The 18,641-nt window shown below is 45.1% G+C and overlaps 1 protein-coding gene across 1 annotated transcript in view; it reads left to right on the plus strand.

Annotated features, from left to right (window-relative positions):
* Window positions 1-18,641, plus strand: part of LOC106815469 (ATP-dependent RNA helicase A-like) — a 40,636-nt gene extending 21,995 nt beyond the window's left edge. The window contains exons 12-24 of the mRNA XM_014819933.1: window positions 4,192-4,405; window positions 5,419-5,534; window positions 5,910-6,033; window positions 6,311-6,438; window positions 6,714-6,855; window positions 7,356-7,528; window positions 8,267-8,340; window positions 8,780-8,932; window positions 9,508-9,668; window positions 16,994-17,105; window positions 17,632-17,793; window positions 18,188-18,452; window positions 18,600-18,641. Coding sequence (XP_014675419.1) covers window positions 4,192-4,405; window positions 5,419-5,534; window positions 5,910-6,033; window positions 6,311-6,438; window positions 6,714-6,855; window positions 7,356-7,528; window positions 8,267-8,340; window positions 8,780-8,932; window positions 9,508-9,668; window positions 16,994-17,105; window positions 17,632-17,793; window positions 18,188-18,416 — 1,788 coding nt within the window. The 3' untranslated portion in view covers window positions 18,417-18,452; window positions 18,600-18,641. The remainder of the gene's footprint in view (window positions 1-4,191; window positions 4,406-5,418; window positions 5,535-5,909; window positions 6,034-6,310; window positions 6,439-6,713; window positions 6,856-7,355; window positions 7,529-8,266; window positions 8,341-8,779; window positions 8,933-9,507; window positions 9,669-16,993; window positions 17,106-17,631; window positions 17,794-18,187; window positions 18,453-18,599) is intronic.

Here is an 18,641-nt window from a genome sequence, read left to right on the forward strand (position 1 = left end):
CACACACACACACACACACACACACACACACACACAGAGAGACGCACACACATACACACACCTGCAGACGCACACAGATATGTGATAGGCCGGAAACGAAACAAGGAAAAAGAGGAGGGGGGCTGTGCGTGCTTTGCTGTTCTGTTATGTGAGAGATATAATAAAGTTTATTCCGTACCACACAAGTTTGGATCGTGCTTTATCATTTCAACCGTATAATTCAAATTCTTCGTTACAGATACATTACACAGGAAACACACACCACACGCACGGACCCAACCCGTAGGAGGCGACATTGTATAGGGCCGGCGGCGAAATGTTTTGTCCCGCTTGAGTTCTGGACCCTAACCCTAACCCTAACCCTAAGCCTAACCCGAACCGTAACCCTAACCGTAATGAAACTTAATGAACACTAATCAATTTAATGAAATGAAAGAAAATGTTTTAAATGAAATTGTTGTAAAGAAATCATGTCAATATTTGCGTTAATTCGAAAACAATAGTTAAATGGATAAAGATCGAAAAATACCGAAAACACGAAAATAATTGGAAATCATACGGGATTCGAACGAAAGACCGTTGAGACGTAACGACGGCGCTCTACCTCGTCAGCTATAGAGGCTTCATCGAAAATGATACATGACATATCCTAAATAAGAATGAAGTCGAGTGAATGGGAGTGCGCTGATAGGGGGCGCGCGTGATTGGGGTCCGGAACTCGTGGGCCAAAAATTTCGCGGCCCGGCACACGCACACGCACACACGCACACACACACACACACACACGCGCAGACGCATACGCACAGACACATACACACAGAGATACACATACACACGCGCACACACACCACACACCTGCAACGCGTTGGAACTGCGCTGGTGACGATGTGTGTGGGAAATCGGCAGATAACGGATAAGCCATTGGACTGCGTGCCAATCAATCAATCAGTCAATTGCATGAAACAATGGTGTGACGCGAGGAAGGTATGCAGCTCGTAGTAGCTAGGTTATGTGGAAGTTAATAATCATGTGGGTACGCACGGGGTAAAACGGCTTTATGAGTTAACGTGAGGAACGTTAGGTAGGCATTTCGTACCATGCGTGCCTGTGGACGGTCACTTACAGAGTTATCGTAGCAATGATGAATGTACGGTATATTTTGAGAATGAAGGCATAGTAGAATAGATTGCGTGTGCGTAGCTATGTGCGTCTGTACTGGTGAGTGTGTGCGTGTAATGCCACGCCGATGATACGGTTACCGTAGCGTAGCAGCGCATGGAATGATATGGTATTGAGGTGAGTTGCTGACTTCGTCACAGCTGCGGTGAAGCCGTGAGGCGACTTGCTGGCGCGAAGGCGTGAAGTAATGTGTATGGTTATGCTTTGTTTGTGTGTATGAAAATGGGTTATCTGGCAATCATGTATATTGAAAGGCTGATGAGAGAAGCATGTGTAAATACACGGCTGCGTTTCAGTAATACCCCCGTCAGAGTGGACGGCGACCATCGGCGACCGTACAGCGACCAGAAAATGTAGAAGGTCGCCGGCAAACGTCAACACAATGGCAGAGAAACTCGCAAGAAATGACAAAGTTTAAGAAAACGGCGCTGTTACCGGTTTCTCACGCCGCGCCGCCACGACCTGTGCGCGCTTATGGCGTTTCTATTGCCATCTATGGGCTTGGCAACGGCGATCGGACGCGGCTGTGACGACGGTGATGAACTTTGCTAGCCGATGTATTGTGTAATGGTTACCTGATGTTGTCGTGCGAGTGCATGCGATATCGACGGACCTAGCATGTGGGGCCCATTAAGTTGAGTGACCGGGATCGAAGACGGCTGCGTTACATGGATTGGCGGTTCATTTCCACACGTTGATTATTCGGACGGACTTAGACAGAGAAAGAGGTGTTTTAGTCGCACCGCGTATAAATTGCACCTGTACAGTGGAAATGCTGTCGCGTTATATTTTAAACAGGCGCATCGACGCCGCGACGGCAATTGTAAATGCCGATGACGTCAAAACCATTGGAGTGAGTGTTGTTGATGAGGATTTTGTGCAAGAAAACACCAGAGTTATTGCGCACATCTTACGTATAAAGAAGAGTCAGCCTGGCAAGAAGAAGGCGGCTACAAGAGAGTATGGTGGAAAAGTGCAAAAACTAGAGCAACCATACGACCGTCTGGTGTTGTGCAGGTAACGCGTCGTTTCAGTGAGATGTATAATTTAGCCGATGCGAAGTGAACATGTAAACCGACATTCGTTAAGGCAACAAGTGTTAACTATAGTCTCAACGTTTGGCACGGGTATTGTTGTAATGAAGATGAAACTGGATTGACCAATGAATGGAATGAATGAATTGTTCGATTTATAGAGGAGATATATCTGTATGAAACGGAAAACATGTAATGAAATCACAGATACAATTAACCATACCGGGGGTGCCATACCGCAAGTAGATATACTTGCTGTAATGAATGAAAGCACTCGCGTTTGAATAAAGTGAAGAATGACAGAGATGATAGATAACACATGTGTTTATATGTATGTCGATTTCTAGAAATGGAAGTGAAATGGTTGGCACCATAATAATATTATGACAGCGATGACGTCGCGGATTTGTTGCGACTCGTAATATCGCAACTGTTTGTATATAGGAACGCTAGATAACCGTAGGGGTGGTTACCCGTAGGAGTATAACCCCTGGTTACCCTACGGGTCGTTACCCCCTATCCTGTGGGTTGGGTTACATTATTTTATTTATATGTTAGCGTAAAAGCGAGTGTAAAGTTAAATGATTTCGCGTTGTCATAACACCAAAATAGTCATTTATACGTCGTTGAGTAAGTGAAAAATTGGTTGGGTTGCAATAATTTCTGCGGTGAAAAGTCTCTGCGGTGAAAAGTGGGGTGTGAAAAGTATTTTGGGCTGTTGTCGGATCATAAGACGCCCACGTCTACGCAAGAGCGAAACGCTGTGACACCTGATATGTAGCGTTATATTATGGAGAATTGATCATGTGCAGAGGTGGGACATAGTGTTACCTTGTTCGTTATGGAACGTTGGAAATAAGAAATGAGTAAAATGTTTACTAAAACGTTGAGAGTATCGTTGAGAAAGCGCATAATCTATCAGCACGTTTCTATGATTCCTAACATTGCAATTGCTGTGATGTGCATTTCAGAGATATCACTGAAGGCACATTGTTCTACGTTTACTGTCGAGACGAAGTAAAAGCAGCACAACTGTTTTTGATGCGAGACTGCGCCTGGGTCGGGATGACTATTTGTGTTTTCGAACCCGAATTCCAATTTCTGGTCGCTGGCATGACTGCAATCACGAGCGAACAACCACTGTTGCCCCTGCATGAGCAGTGCATGGGGGTGCTCTCGCAGCCCTACATTAGTGGATGGGCCGTGGCTGCGACGACGAAGTGTCTGTTTGTGAGAAACGCTGAGATTGCTGTGAGTCGTCTGAATGTTATTGAAGCTTGCGGCGCCAATATGTGTGACGGACAGCACGATCACACAGTCAGATGCTGTGCACTGACCAGTGCTACACCAAGAAAGAACATCTTGCGCTGTAGTCTGTCTTGCGAAATGGCAGGAATCGTCGCCACCACTTTCCAATCGACATCATGGACGAGGTTCATTATGGACGAGGCTTGTATGAAAGTAAGCACACAGCAGCGTGGCTATGATGTTATTCGTAAGAGGGTAGCAGTGCGCGCGCGTTGGAATGTGTGTGTGTGTGAGTGCGTATGTGGGTGGTTGCGTGCTTACGCGCGCGCGCGTGTTTGTGTGTGCGCATGCATTGCGTTACAAAAGTAAGGTATAGGTTGACCTATACCCTGGTGTATAGCAAATTAGCAATCTTATAGGCTTGTATTAGATAGGCGCACAGTAAAGAAGTATTGTAACGTTTAACCTACCGTCGTGCGCGCACTGAACAAATAATGTGTTGTTTACTGGACTGTCGCGCGCGCACTGGAGAAATTGTATGTGTGTTGAACAAATTGAAAAATGTGTGTGTCTGTGTACGTGTCAAACATTCATGTGACATGAAACGAGTTCAACAACTGTATTATACCAACCTATTCACCATCTCACAGCACAAACAACTTTCTCGTTGAGAACAAAATACGAGTTGCACGTCTAAGCAAATAGTAATTGCCGCAATGTTGTTTCGCAGGTTCCGCAGTTCATCCTCGATGCGTACATCGAGAGCAACCAGGGGGCGCACTGTAACATCATCGTGACGCAGCCTCGCCGCATCAGCGCCATCACGGTGTGCGAGCGCGTGGCGGACGAGCGCTCGGAGCACGTCGGCATCACGGCCGGCTACAGCGTGAGGTTTGACACGGCCTTCCCGCGGCCGTACGGCGGAATCATGTTCTGCACCGTTGGTACGTGCGTTTGGTTGCAGTCGAATATTGTATCATTTGTTGTACGATGTATATGATGTGATGTAATACAACGTACATAGTAAGTAGCATAGTAGTAGTCTTATGAGTAGTAGTAGTGGTGGTGGCGGTGGCAGCAGCGGCAGTAGAAATTGTAGTGGAAGTAGTTGTAGTGGTTGTATTACTAGTAGTAGTGGTAATGGTAGTGGTCGTATGTTTAGTCTTAAAATTTTTTTAAATCTAACAGGTAATAATTAAGTGGTAAATAGTACTGAGCATGCTCAGCAGGTATACTAGCTACTACTAGTACTACTCTTGCTACTGCTACTGCTACTGCTACTAGTACTGTTATTGCTGCTGCTAGTGCTGCTGCTACTACTACTACTACATGTTGTGATGTCACTTACACTTGCATTGCTCTGATTGTCATTTCATCATACAGTCTACATGTAGCAGCTTGGAAATGATGTGATTTTATTTGGGGTTGAAGGCATGGTAGCCTGCTGAGACATCCCTCTGCGGATATGGGACTGATCCAGGCTGCTGCAGTTATACTTTCAAACCTGTGTTAACGGTCCTTTCTATATAATGGACATCTGTCTTTAATGGACACTTTATGCATACCCTTTGAATGACCCTTACATTCAGGTTTGACATCGACATGTTTTATGTTTGAACGTTGTATGTCATAATGACAATAGGTTGGAGCAGTGCATGTGTGACAATGACTTGTTATGGTATTGCACCCTGTCGTGCATTACTATTATGTCAGTAATGTCAAATATGATACATAGATGTGTAAAATGAAGGGGTTAACAGTGTCTACAAGGCGTCTATCCACTGCATTACCTCATGTAGATGCTAGGCGATTGTTATTTGATGCCATGTAGCTATAGGCATAATCACTCACTATAGTCGTTTATGGCCACTTCAGATGTGGTTAGTATTCGTAAGAGTTTTCTCTCTGTAAAAGAGATAATGGCACGTGCGTGTGTGTGTGTGATGCGTGTTTGCAGGCACGCTGCTGCGTAAGTTGGAGAACGGACTGCGCGGCGTGTCACACGTCATCATCGACGAGATTCACGAGCGAGATCTCAACACAGACTTCCTCATGGTGCTCGTGAAAGACATGGTACGCCATATCATGTCGTGCTCCTTCATGATATCATGAGTCTATCAATAGGAGGAGTCAATAGAAGAGTCTAACAGGAGTCTTGATTGTCGTAGATCCGAATTAATTTTTTTGACCCGTTATGAGTGAGCCTGAGCGAGCGCGTGTATCGTGTTCCTTCACGATATTTCCCACTTCCTCATGCAAGACATGGTATGTGGTATAGTGTCGTGTTCCTTCATGGTATCTCACAGTTCCTCATGTAAGACATAGGATGTTGTTATTTTTGTGGTATTCCTTTCATGAGCTGGTAATGTATTTCACAGTACTCTGTACCTTGTTTGGCTTAGAGCGAGAGTTTTTTGAGTTACTGACTGATGGATTCGATCTCTGCAGGCGAAGATGTATGCAGACCTGAGAGTGATCCTGATGTCGGCTACCATCGATACGTCCCTGTTCTCCGAGTACTTTGGGAATTGTCCGATCATGGAGGTCTATGGACGTAGTCATCCCGTGCAAGGTGCCTGTGTGTGTGTGTGTGTGTGTGTGTGTGTGTGCGTGCGTGTGTGCCTGCGTGCGTGCCTGTGTGTGTGTGTCCGTGTGTGCGTGCGTGCGTGTGTGTTCTTGTATTGTGGCATATCAAACATGAAACGTTTTAGAAACGGAAAAAACTTTCACCAGGGCTTCAAGATCTGGTAAGCTATCCTAGTTGATATAGAACTGACCCAAAACTGCCGTCACTCAAGCTTACGATTTCCAGTGCACTCCCATGTTGATGCAGATTTTGATCATTGTAGAATACTATCTGGAGGACTGCGTGCAGATGTTGAAGTTTAATCCGCCGCCATCGATAAAGAAGCGCAAGACCCGCGATGACTACGATGATGACGACGTTCCCACGGCAGCGGTCACCGATCCCGATGTGGTACGAGATACCGTCGTGCAGTATACTCCCAATGTTTTACTGCTCGAAATACTTCTTTGATTTTACTAGAAAAGTCATTATTGTACTGGACAATGTGTGCAGTGCTAGCCTGTATGTTCACTCACTAATGTTGTGGTTGAGTGCCCCGTAGTGTCCGTCGTTGGTGTTAATTGTTAGGCTGTGTCACACATGTGGACTTCTCTTTACATATAACAAACCATTTTCACGGCACCTATGCTATGCACTGCTAATGATAATATGTTTTGTTATTTCAGAAAAATGAAGACTTGAACATAATAATCGGCGAAGGTTACAACAACGAGACGAAGGCTGCGATGTCACAGATGTCAGAGAAAGAGCTGTCATTCGAACTCATCGAGGGCCTGCTGACCTACGTTCGTGGACTTGAAGTCTCAGGTACAATTGTGCAAGCACACAATAAGAAATTAACACAATAAGAAAAGTAAGAAATTACTGCTACTTTCTTTCCAGAAAAATGACAGCCAAAATCAAAGTTTCTGTATAAGTTTTGTTTTCTGGTTAAAATCATTAGCCTGATGCACAAAAGCTATTTATAGCCTTGGGTTTACTTGCTTTCTAACATCAAGGGGTGCCTTCAACAGGGTAGACAGTGTAGAGACAAAATACTGAGTGAATAGGTGATGAAAAATGTTTTCTGTTCCATCGGAAAAGTGAATTGTTACTTACTGGCAGCAGATCTGCTTGTCCTGAAGAAGTGGAAATATATTCATTTTGACCCCCCCCCCCCCTGCAGTCAATGCAGTTTTACTACTGGCACCTTTCTCAACAGTCCAAGTTGATGGTAAGAATAGTTGTGAAGCCCAATCCATTGCTAACCTTGGTGTTGTGTGGCTGTGTCCGATGCGATTAGTGAGGGTGTCTCGCTGTCATTTCAGGGGCTGTGCTGATCTTCCTACCCGGATGGGCGCTGATCTCGCTGCTGCAGAAGCACCTGCAGCAGCACCCGGTGTTCGGCACGTCTAGTTTCCTCATCCTGCCGCTGCACTCACAGATCCCGCGAGAGGACCAGCATCGTGTGTTCGAAAAGGTGCCACCGAACGTCACGAAGGTACGCCGACACCGCTATCTTACCACTCACATGACTCACTGACTCGCCTCATCCCACCACACACAGAGCCACGCCTCATCTCTCATTGCCCCGCATCACATCGCATCATCGTGAGTTCGAGAAGGTGCCGACCAACGTCACGAAGGTACGCCGATGCCGCTATCTTACCACTCGCTTGTCCGTTCACCTCCCCTCTATCATCACTTACTGACTGACATGCATCATCACACCACACACAGAATCATGTCTCATGTCTCATTGCCCCGCATTGCATCACTCCTCTAGGTCACAGTCACTGCCTGCTACATTCAGTCAATATCTACAGCTTTACTCAAGCAGTTCCTAATTCAATGCTCTTGTGATTTGTTAATATAACTATGACTATATATATGATGTGATATGTACCTGCAGATTAATATGACCATCCCTAGCCACGCACCTAGCCATTGCAGCTTGAACGTGATGAATCCTATCTAGGGGTTTGAGGACTTTACGTCCAATGAAACTCCCATTGCGGATATGGGACTGATTCAAGCTAAACTTCGCAGGTGGAAAAAATACAAGTGTAAACAAAATACAGTGTCTGTAACAGCAGCTAGGATTAGGAATAGGGCTTGAGGTTATTAGTAGGGATCTGTTTGGTTTTAATATGCCTGATTTGAGTTGCTGCATTATCATTGGTGGGTGCAATTGACACGTGTATCTCTTTCACGTCTGTGCATGTTTATGCTTTTGTAGCTGATCCTGTCCACGAATATCGCAGAGAGCAGCATTACCATCGACGATGTCGTGTTTGTCATTGACTCATGCAAGTAAGTGCCTCCTCTTATCTCATCTTGTCTCATGCCTCATCTTGTCTCTTGTTTAGAGTGACATTTGCACAGTACTGTATTCAACTTGTGTGTAGTTAGTTCAACTTAGTGTAGTGTAAAGTCCGTGTATGCAGTTGTGAATTAGGGATAAGATATAGGGATTAGGATTATGTATAGGGTTCTCTTCTGTTCGTGTCTGTTTCAAAATTTATACAGTAACCTGCTATTCATGTCGATATTCAGAGATGTATCTTGGCTAGTCGAGACCACGAGAATTGCATAGTGGAGAGGTGGGGGAAAAAGGGTGGGTCGAGGGTCTGACAGTGAGGAGCTTGCAGGCTCACGTTGACATATCTGTTACCAATGTCCCGTCTTTAAATTAATAAATATATTAATAAAATAATTGTGTTAGCCAGCGTGTTTTCTTGTGTCACTGCAGGCAGAAGATGAAGATGTTCACGGTGCATAACAACATGACGAACTACGCGACGGTGTGGGCGTCGAAGACGAACCTGGAGCAGCGACGGGGTCGCGCGGGCCGCGTGCGACCCGGCTTCTGCTTCCACCTGTGCAGCAGGGCGCGCTTCAACGCGTGAGTACCAGCCCTCGTCCGTCGACCAGCTGTAAGGCCATCCTTAAAAAATTCTGTTTGCTGTCCCCCGACCCATGATTTTTTTAGTGGGTAGGTTTTTTTTTTGTGAGGCATAATAGTTATTTTAAGTCTGTCCTCATGTTTGCCACACATGCTTTGTGTTTCAGTCTTAACTATGAAAAATGTAAAAAAAAAAACATGGAACCCAAAATGTAAAAAAAAACTTGGGTTGCGGCTATTTTCGTGGGTCGGTCGGAGGACAGCAAACATATAATTTTTTAAGGGTGGCCTAACCGAATTGGCGTTCCGGTGGTCCCGAACAGTGTTGACTCCAGCTGGTAACTGATGGCACCTTACGTAGTGTTTCGGATGGCGTCGACAATTCTTTAACGTGGCGAATGATGTTGTGGGGAACGAGCATGTTCTCTCGTGCGAGATCAGTGGTTCCCGACACAACGCGCTGATCGTAGTAATGTGGTGATATGACTGGTGTTTCCTGGCGAATGACATAGTGACCTGAGAGCGACCCCGTGTCGTCGCTTCTCATCAGCACTAACCTGTTGTTGGGTGCATAGGTTGGACAACCACACGACGCCGGAGATCTTCCGCACGCCGCTGCACGAGCTGGCTCTCAGCATCAAGCTGCTTAACCTCGGATCCATCCCCGAGTTTCTCGCCAAAGCCATCGAGCCGCCGCCGCTAGACGCCGTCGCCGACGCAGAGAGCACGCTCCGAGGTACGTCCACGCGCCAGCCAGCGCCACCTAGTGTTCTCTATCACCTACTGAGCACCTACTGTCCAGTGTCACCCCTTGGTGCTACCCGCTGCCTCCTGGTGCAGCCTACTGTCCAGTGTCACCCCATGGTGCTACCTGCTGCCTCCTGGTGCAGCCTACTGTCCAGTGTCAAGCAGAGATACTACGTTCTATCATAAGAATATTTAGCCGAATTCTATTTTTATGGAGTTCTTCTGCACAATCCCACATAGATGCACAGTCTCACGGCTTTTATGAAAGCAGGACGTTGCAGCAATAAAAAAGACAAAACAAAGAAACGTTTTTTATGCACAGTGAAAAAATGTTTAAATCAAAATAGACACATATATACTATTTGGTTAACAATGGCATATTTACCGTTAAAACTACGATTTTCCATACTGGAACTATAAATTATAAACGAATGTTTCAATCGCACAGATACAACAAAATCATATTTTCCAAGCGTTGACATGACGTAGAAATGTATAGATATATCATATGTACAATATACAATAATACACAACATATTTAATACATAATATACACAAGCGCCTTTAAAATCATTTCATGAATAATGGTTTGGTTTTCTATTTGAATTTTGCAAATATGGTAACCTTCTTTGCAGCAACATAAATACTAATGCTCAAGGGGTCGTTGTCGTATCAGGTACTACAGATATGTACCCGAGGTACATATATGTATACACGAAGTGTACCAGACTTGTACTACAGAAGTGTACCCTAACCCTAACACTAACCCTAACCCTAACCCTAACCCTAAACATACCTCATATAAAAATATAAACATAATACGAAACAACCTAAAACTACCTCGGGTACATATCTGTAGTACCTGATACGACAACGACCCCATCTGCAATACTAATAGCATAAAGATCCCGACGTGTAAGATATTTATTTCCAGCATGAAATAATTACCAATATTTTTCGATTCCATAATTACCTCTCCACTTGAGATTGAGTACCCTGGGCTCTGGACTTTGATAATTACAATGCAGTATAATAATATAACATAATATAATTTGACATTGAATAATGTCATCACGATAATATGAATAAAATCTCAAGTGATCTATATGTATATGGGTGTCGTAGAATGTAGAATGTAGTTTGTATAGTTAGTAGAGTTAACATTCTAGTTAGTGTTATAAGTCAAGTTCTTCAAATGTCGGTGAAAATCGGCGTTGTATGTATTACGTGAGAGGAATGTGTTGAAATAGAAATAGAAATAGGAATGTGAGTATTACCAAAGAGCTTAGAATGATAACAGGTGACACTCCCTTTCTAACGCTATGTAATTGGATTGGAAGTGCTGTCACCTAGTGACCAGATTGATTAAAATTACTATAAACCATTGGAAGATAATACTTATCATTACATTTTGATGCATTTTTATGGAATATGGCCATCTAATTAAAACATCGGAGCAGAGTGACTCTGTTCGTCAAGCCAACATAATAAAGAGGTGGTTAAATAAAATTCTCAACAAAGAGATACGATTATTTTGTTGTTATTTTGTTGTTGATTTTGGGTTTAACAGCCGCATATGGGCTTTATCATGTGCATCATTGGAATGAATACATATGTATTGAAAGACGAAAGCATAAACGCATATTGGCAAATAGTTCGCAGGAAGAAATATAATGTACTGCAGTATCTTCATCGCAACGTTATCACTGGGCGCATATCACACAATACGGGCGTTGCAATGACATCCTTGCACTACTATACAACAACCCGACTAAAACGAGGACAAAAACGGTATTAAGAAGTTATTCGCAAAGTGAACACAACAGTTGCAATGGATTATAAGCACATGGCAGTAACATGACTGAACATGGCGGACATGATCGCAACCTTATAACTGTGCGCATATCACACAATACGGGCGTTGCAATGACATCATTGCACTACTATACAACAACCCGACTAAAACGAGGACAAAAACGGTATGAAAAAGTTATTCGGAAAGTGAACACAACAGTTGAAGTGGATTATAAGCACATGGCAGTAACATGACTGAACATGACAGACATGATCGCAACCTTATAACTGTGCGCATATCACACAATACGGGCGTTGCAATGACATCCTTGCACTACTATACAAGAACCCGACTAAAACGAGGGAAAAACGGTATTAAGAAGTTATTCGCAAAGTGAACACAACAGTTGAAATGGATCGCCAGTAACTTTTCTTGCACGTAGCCTAAAACTAGACATTGTAGACCTACTACAAGGCACCATTTCAGGTAAAGGAGCCGATGACATTTTAAAAATACGGCTTCAATAACGCCATGGCAAATGAAACGCCCATAAAACAATATCATTTCTAAGCGAATAAATATGCAGAGTTTAGATAAAGTTGACATTTGCACACACAACTTGCAGCACACATATAATCGAACTGAAGCTATAGGATCTGAAGTAGATGACACCTCGACCTATAGCGTATTAGATTGACTTATCGAGTATGACCTACAAGGGGGGGGGGCGGATGTTTTTGGTACAGCCAAACATGTGCATGATGAATAACTCATAGGCATACTTTGTGCAAAATGAATTGTGCACAACATACTGTCATGATACAGCAATTGCTGTCTAGACATATATGATATGTCTTGAAAGGCAAAAGCATAAACCCATATTGGGCAATACTTTAGATTAAGAAATATAATCGACTGCAGTATCTTTATTTGAACGTTATGACTGTGTGCATATCAGACAGCTGCAGAAGCTGCAATGAGATCATTGCACTACTATAGAAAAGGTATAAATGCAATGGTCTTATAAATGATTGCCAAAGTAAAGAGAAGTGTGGGAGGTGATCATAAACGAAGGGGAGTAACTATTATTGCACCTAGCATAAAAATACAAATTGTATATCTACTGCAAGTCACCATTGCGCTGCAGGTAAAGGAGCACATGACATGTTAAGAACAGAACTTGAATGAATTCATGTCGAACTGAATGATGTTAGTTGTATGCGAAGAAATATAGAGAGTTTAGCCGAAGTTTATGTTTGAATACAGAACTTGCTGCACACATATAACGGAACCACCACCATCCAGTATGACCTACAGTGAGGTGGGGCACGGAGGGTGTGGTAAGATTTTGGGTTTAACAGCCGCATATAGGCATTATCATGTGCATCATTAGAATGAATACATATGTATTGAAAGGCGAAAGCATAAACGCATATTGCCACATAGTTCGCAACAAGAAATATAATGTACTGTAGTATCTTGATCCGAACCTTATCACTGTGTGCATATCACACAATATGGGCGTTGCAATGACATCATTGCAGTACTATACAAGAACCCCACTAAAACGAGCACAAAAACGGTGTTAAAAAGTTATTCGCAAAGTAAACACAACACTTGAAATGGATTATAAGCACATGGCACGAACATGAATTACACCTAGGTGAACAAATATCCATTGTACACCTACTGCAACTCACCATTGCAGGGGAAGTTGCACATAACATTGTAAGAATACGAGACTTTCTCATCTAACCTATGGGAACATATATACACTGTACATGGCACCCGACAATGGAAATTGAATACTCGCAGAACTGTGTCACAGATTGAGGAAAGGAGCAATGGTGTGAGCAAAGTGATGGCATTTCATCATGGCACCCGATAAGGAAACTGACGAACTGTTTGCGTTCGCAAAATGAATACTGTCTGTGCATCAAGTTGATTTGTGGGCAGCGTGCTAAATAGCAGGTGATTTTTGTTAACGAGCCACTAGCTATCGATTAAGACAATTCGCGTGTAGATTGATGCGGCAGAACGTTAGATCAGCGATTCCCTGCCGCTGCGGTATAGATGTAAACTTTGGCGATGAGGGGCGGGGGGCGATGCCTGTGTTAGCGTGGCACTGCGTGCCAATCATCGGGCTGCGCCCAATCACACGCCCGTCACGTCGTCCAGTGAGAAATGATACAAGTTTGCGTTGCACAGTTTCGCTGCGCGCGGATTAGACGCGCTGTTTCGCGGGATATATGCGCACGCGACCGCGGAGATGTTCAAGTATGAAGCGCTGCCCGCAGTGGATACGTGCGCCACATTGTAGGCCCGGCGCACGTATCCACAGCGGTCAGCGGATGATGATCTTGTGGTTTTATAAAATAGCAAAACATATACCAATGATACACTGTACATACTAATTCTGTTACGCTTGCAATATGTCTTTTAACTTTTAGGGGCAAGGGCGGGTTGGGTGATGGATATGGCCCAGTCATATATGTATTTAATACAAAATATCACCATCACCACACCCACGCGGGTACTTTTCGCGGCATTTGTTCCGAAACTCAGGGGTTCTGGCTTTCGTAGTCCCCCTTCCGCCATGTTGGATTTTTTCCGATTACACGTGAGCCCACCGGTTCTATGATCAATCGTCAATTTACGACGTTAGCATCTCACGCTTCATGATCAAATGTCACTCTCCGTGTTCGTCCTTCCTTCCGATCCGACTTCTGACGTGTCGGCTTGTGCACGTTTTGTGGTACATTTATCAATGTCACGTGTCGGCTTGTGCATGTTTTGTGGTACATTTATACGTGTCATGTGTTGGCTTGTGCGTGTTTCAGCATCGGCGACCCCATCGTCATTATCGCGACGATGTCTACCTTCCAGGACCCGTTCCTGATGGTGGCGGGCCGCGTGGTCGGAGCTCACCGCTACCTCGCCGGCTCGCGCCACAGCGACCAGATAGCCATGCTCAACGCGTTCTACGGCTGGGAGGATGCCAGGTATGCCGTCCCGCTGTTGTTGAAAGTCACGTGAGTGTTGCTACCCTGTTAGCGAGAATCGCGTATGCGATGCTAGATACGCCCCCTGCTAATGAGAATCGTATGTGCAATGCTATATACACGCCCCTTGCTGGTGCGAGTCACATGTGCAATGATAGATATGCCCCCTGCTGGCGAGAATCATGTGCAATGCTGGGTATGCCTCCTGCTGGCAAGAATTGCATGTGCAATGCTAGATACGGCCTAGATTTGTCTGTGGTCAATGTCCCAAAAATCTTTCTGAAATCTCGTTGTCAAACGAGACGTCCTTGGAAAATTTGATGTTTTCATTTGTGTAAAAGGGGGAAAAAATGCCCTCTGCCTTCAGTTTACGCAGCCTGTGTGTATGTTTTTCAGGGAGGGTGGTGAACAGGTGGAGTCGACGTACTGTAATGCGAAGGCGCTGAACATGTCGATCCTGCGCATGGCATACGAGGCGCGCCACCAGCTGCGCGAGATCCTCAGCAACGCCGACTTCCCTGAGCAGTGCCTCATGCCGCTCGGCTTCAGCGTCGTCGGACCCGACGCCGGCCTCGACATGGTGAGGGCGCCACTGTTGCATTACCAGTTTGCCTTGCGTGTGTAGGTGGCACACCTGTGTAACATTGGACAGCGGTCCTGGGTAGGCATTGCAAGGTATAGTTTGCTGGTTCGGTTTCTAGAGCTTGAGGCAAAAATAGGCCGCTCTATGTATGTTTGGGGGCTGTTTGTTTGCTGTTTGCCTGAAGTCGTGTCGTGCTTGTTCTTTAGTTGTCTCGCTGCTCTGCAGGTGGCCTCTGCATTGACGATGGGACTCTACCCGAACGTCTGCTACCACAAGGGCAAGCGCAAGATCCTGACGACCGGATGTAAGGCCGCACTCATCCACAAAGGCTCGGTGAACATGAGCAAGTTTGAGCAGGAGTTCCCATCTCCGTACTTCGTCTTCGGAGAGAAGGTACAGCATTTGCGCAGGTCTAGGGAAAAATGGAAATTCTTGAAATTTCAAAGTGATATTTGCTAGGTCTGGAAAGTTCTGTAAAATAGGCTATGTGCCTGTAATGTTCTGGTCCTCTGGATAATAAGTTGTTATTGTGTGGTCCTAGAAATTGTTTTAAATTGAGCTCCTGCCTATCTTGTCTGTAAGGCAATGAAATTTATTTCACGCAAGAACACTTGGCATTTCACTTGAGTGGGAGTCATGCAGTTATGCAGTGAAACCATCTCTATAGAACAGACACTTGTCTATAAAGGACACTTCGCATTAAGTAACCCTTATACACAGGTTTGACAGTAATCTAGCGAGTGAGTTCTATTTGTATTTTTCACACGTTTCGTTGTGTTCCTTTCAGATACGCACACGGGCAGTGTCTGCTAAGCAGATGACTCTGGTCTCAGCATTGCAGCTGCTGCTGTTTGCTAATCGTACTGCTGTCAACGATAATGGCACAATCGTTCTTGATGGCTGGTATGTATGTGCTGCAGCCTAGTAGTGAGATAATTTCCTGTAGTGGATATACACATTACCTGAATTCGAAGTTCATTTAGAATTTAGTTTGACACATCTTCTCGTAGTAGCAATACGCATGTTAACGTGACTTGCCTGTTATCTAGAAATTGGTTTTAGAAATTTTGTTGTGGTGATATACCAACTTGTTTTAGAGCGTTTATTGTCACTTCAGGATTAGATTGAAAATGCCTCATCAGGTGGCAGCAAAGATCATCGCTCTGCAGCCGGCCATCGAAGGCTGCATCATTAAGGCGTGCAACTCTCCGGACTACATAATGGCGCCCTCTGACCTTGATCGACAGCTCATCACTGTAGTGCGGCATTTATCGAAGCTGCAAACAGCTGACTTTGGCATAGACAGGCAGGCGTAAGTGGTGCTTCTAAAGAGACCTCACTCGCAGAGTTATCATTGAGCGGTTGGACTTGTAAAACCACGACGCACGGGTTGTGAGTGGCACATCTAGACAACCTTGCGATTAACCTATCCATCTCTCGGGATTGATACTATCACCACCCACCATCTACAGCCTGGTGTCACCTATCGCCATCACCTACTGTCCAGTGTCACTTACTATCACCACCCACCATCTACAGCCTTGAGTCACCTATTGTCATCACCTACTTCCAGTGTCACTTACTATCACCATCCACCGCCTACAACCTGGTGTCACCTAATGTCATCACCTACTGCCCAGTGTCACTTACTAGCACCACCCACCACTGATTGCCTGAGCTACTATGCTCTTTGTTGCATGGGATTCAAGTATGCAACAAACTGCGTACCATTTGTTAATGCAAAATCTGATCCTCCATCTGTGTTATCTGGCCTATACAATAGTTGACCAGTCCACCTATATTAGTATTTCTGTCCATATTACCACTTAGTGTTCAAGCCCATTGAAGGCATAGTCGGGTAAAGATTTTGCATCTTGTTTCTCTCAATGTGAGACGATGGTAGTAGTGAGATGAGTCATTCTGTATTTTTACAGAGATGAAAGCGCTAGACAAGCACAATGAACTGACACCTCTGGGTAAGATATTGGCACGAATGCCTTTGGAGCCTCAGCTGGGGAAAATGATCATACTCGGCTGCATATTCTTGTGAGTAAATTTTTTTAATTTTCATCACAAAATAAATATAAGAAAGAGTAGACTAGTTAAACATATGTATAGAAGGGCCCACACATGCACAGTGCCAAAATTGCCCTCGGTAGACAGGTCTGCATCCCATAGAGGTGACGGCTAACACAGTTTTTACTACATTTGGGTTTGACCTTATATGGTGCGTGTGTCCATATCGCGTGTCTGCGTTGTCGTGTTTCGTGGTCTGTGTATTTATATCACCTGTCGGTATTGTTGTGTTTCGTTGTACATGTATCCATGTGATGTATCGGCATATAGGCGGGTTTCGTGGCACATGTATCCATGCCACGTGTCGGCTTGTGCACGTTTTGTGGTACATTTATCAATATCGCGTGTCGGCTTGTGCACGTTTTGTGGTACATTTATCAATATCGCGTGTCGGCTTGTGCACGTTTTGTGGTACATTTATCAATGTCACGTGTCGGCTTGTGCATGTTTTGTGGTACATTTATACATGTCACGTGTTGGCTTGTGCGTGTTTCAGCATCGGCGACCCCATCGTCATTATCGCGACGATGTCCACCTTCCAGGACCCGTTCCTGATGGTGGCGGGCCGCGTGGTCGGAGCTCACCGCTACCTCGCCGGCTCGCGCCACAGCGACCAGATAGCCATGCTCAACGCGTTCTACGGCTGGGAGGATGCCAGGTATGCCGCCCCGCTGTTGTTGAGAGTCACGTGAGTGTTGCTACCCTGTTAGCGAGAATCGCGTATGCGATGCTAGATACGCCCCCTGCTAATGAGAATCGTATGTGCAATGCTATATACACGCCCCTTGCTGGTGCGAGTCACATGTGCAATGATAGATATGCCCCCTGCTGGCGAGAATCATGTGCAATGCTGGGTATGCCTCCTGCTGGCAAGAATTGCATGTGCAATGCTAGATACGGCCTAGATTTGTCTGTGGTCAATGTCCCAAAAATCTTTCTGAAATCTCGTTGTCAAACGAGACGTCCTTGGAAAATTTGATGTTTTCATTTGTGTAAAAGGGGGAAAAAATGCCCTCTGCCTTCAGTTTACGCAGCCTGTGTGTATGTTTCAGGGAGGGTGGTGAACAGGTGGAGTCGACGTACTGTAATGCGAAGGCGCTGAACATGTCGATCCTGCGCATGGCATACGAGGCGCGCCACCAGCTGCGCGAGATCCTCAGCAACGCCGACTTCCCTGAGCAGTGCCTCATGCCGCTCGGCTTCAGCGTCGTCGGACCCGACGCCGGCCTCGACATGGTGAGGGCGCCACTGTCGCATTACCAGTTTACCTTGCGTGTGTAGGTGGCACACCTGTGTAACATTGGACAGCGGTCCTGGGTAGGCATTGCAAGGTATAGTTTGCTGGTTCGGTTTCTAGAGCTTGAGGCAAAAATAGGCCGCTCTATGTATGTTTGGGGGCTGTTTGTTTGCTGTTTGCCTGAAGTCGTGTCGTGCTTGTTCTTTAGTTGTCTCGCTGCTCTGCAGGTGGCCTCTGCGTTGACGATGGGACTCTACCCGAACGTCTGC

The sequence above is a fragment of the Priapulus caudatus genome, unplaced genomic scaffold (genome assembly GCF_000485595.1).
Source record: "Priapulus caudatus unplaced genomic scaffold, Priapulus_caudatus-5.0.1 Scaffold1122, whole genome shotgun sequence".
Classification (NCBI taxonomy): domain Eukaryota; kingdom Metazoa; phylum Priapulida; class Priapulimorpha; order Priapulimorphida; family Priapulidae; genus Priapulus; species Priapulus caudatus.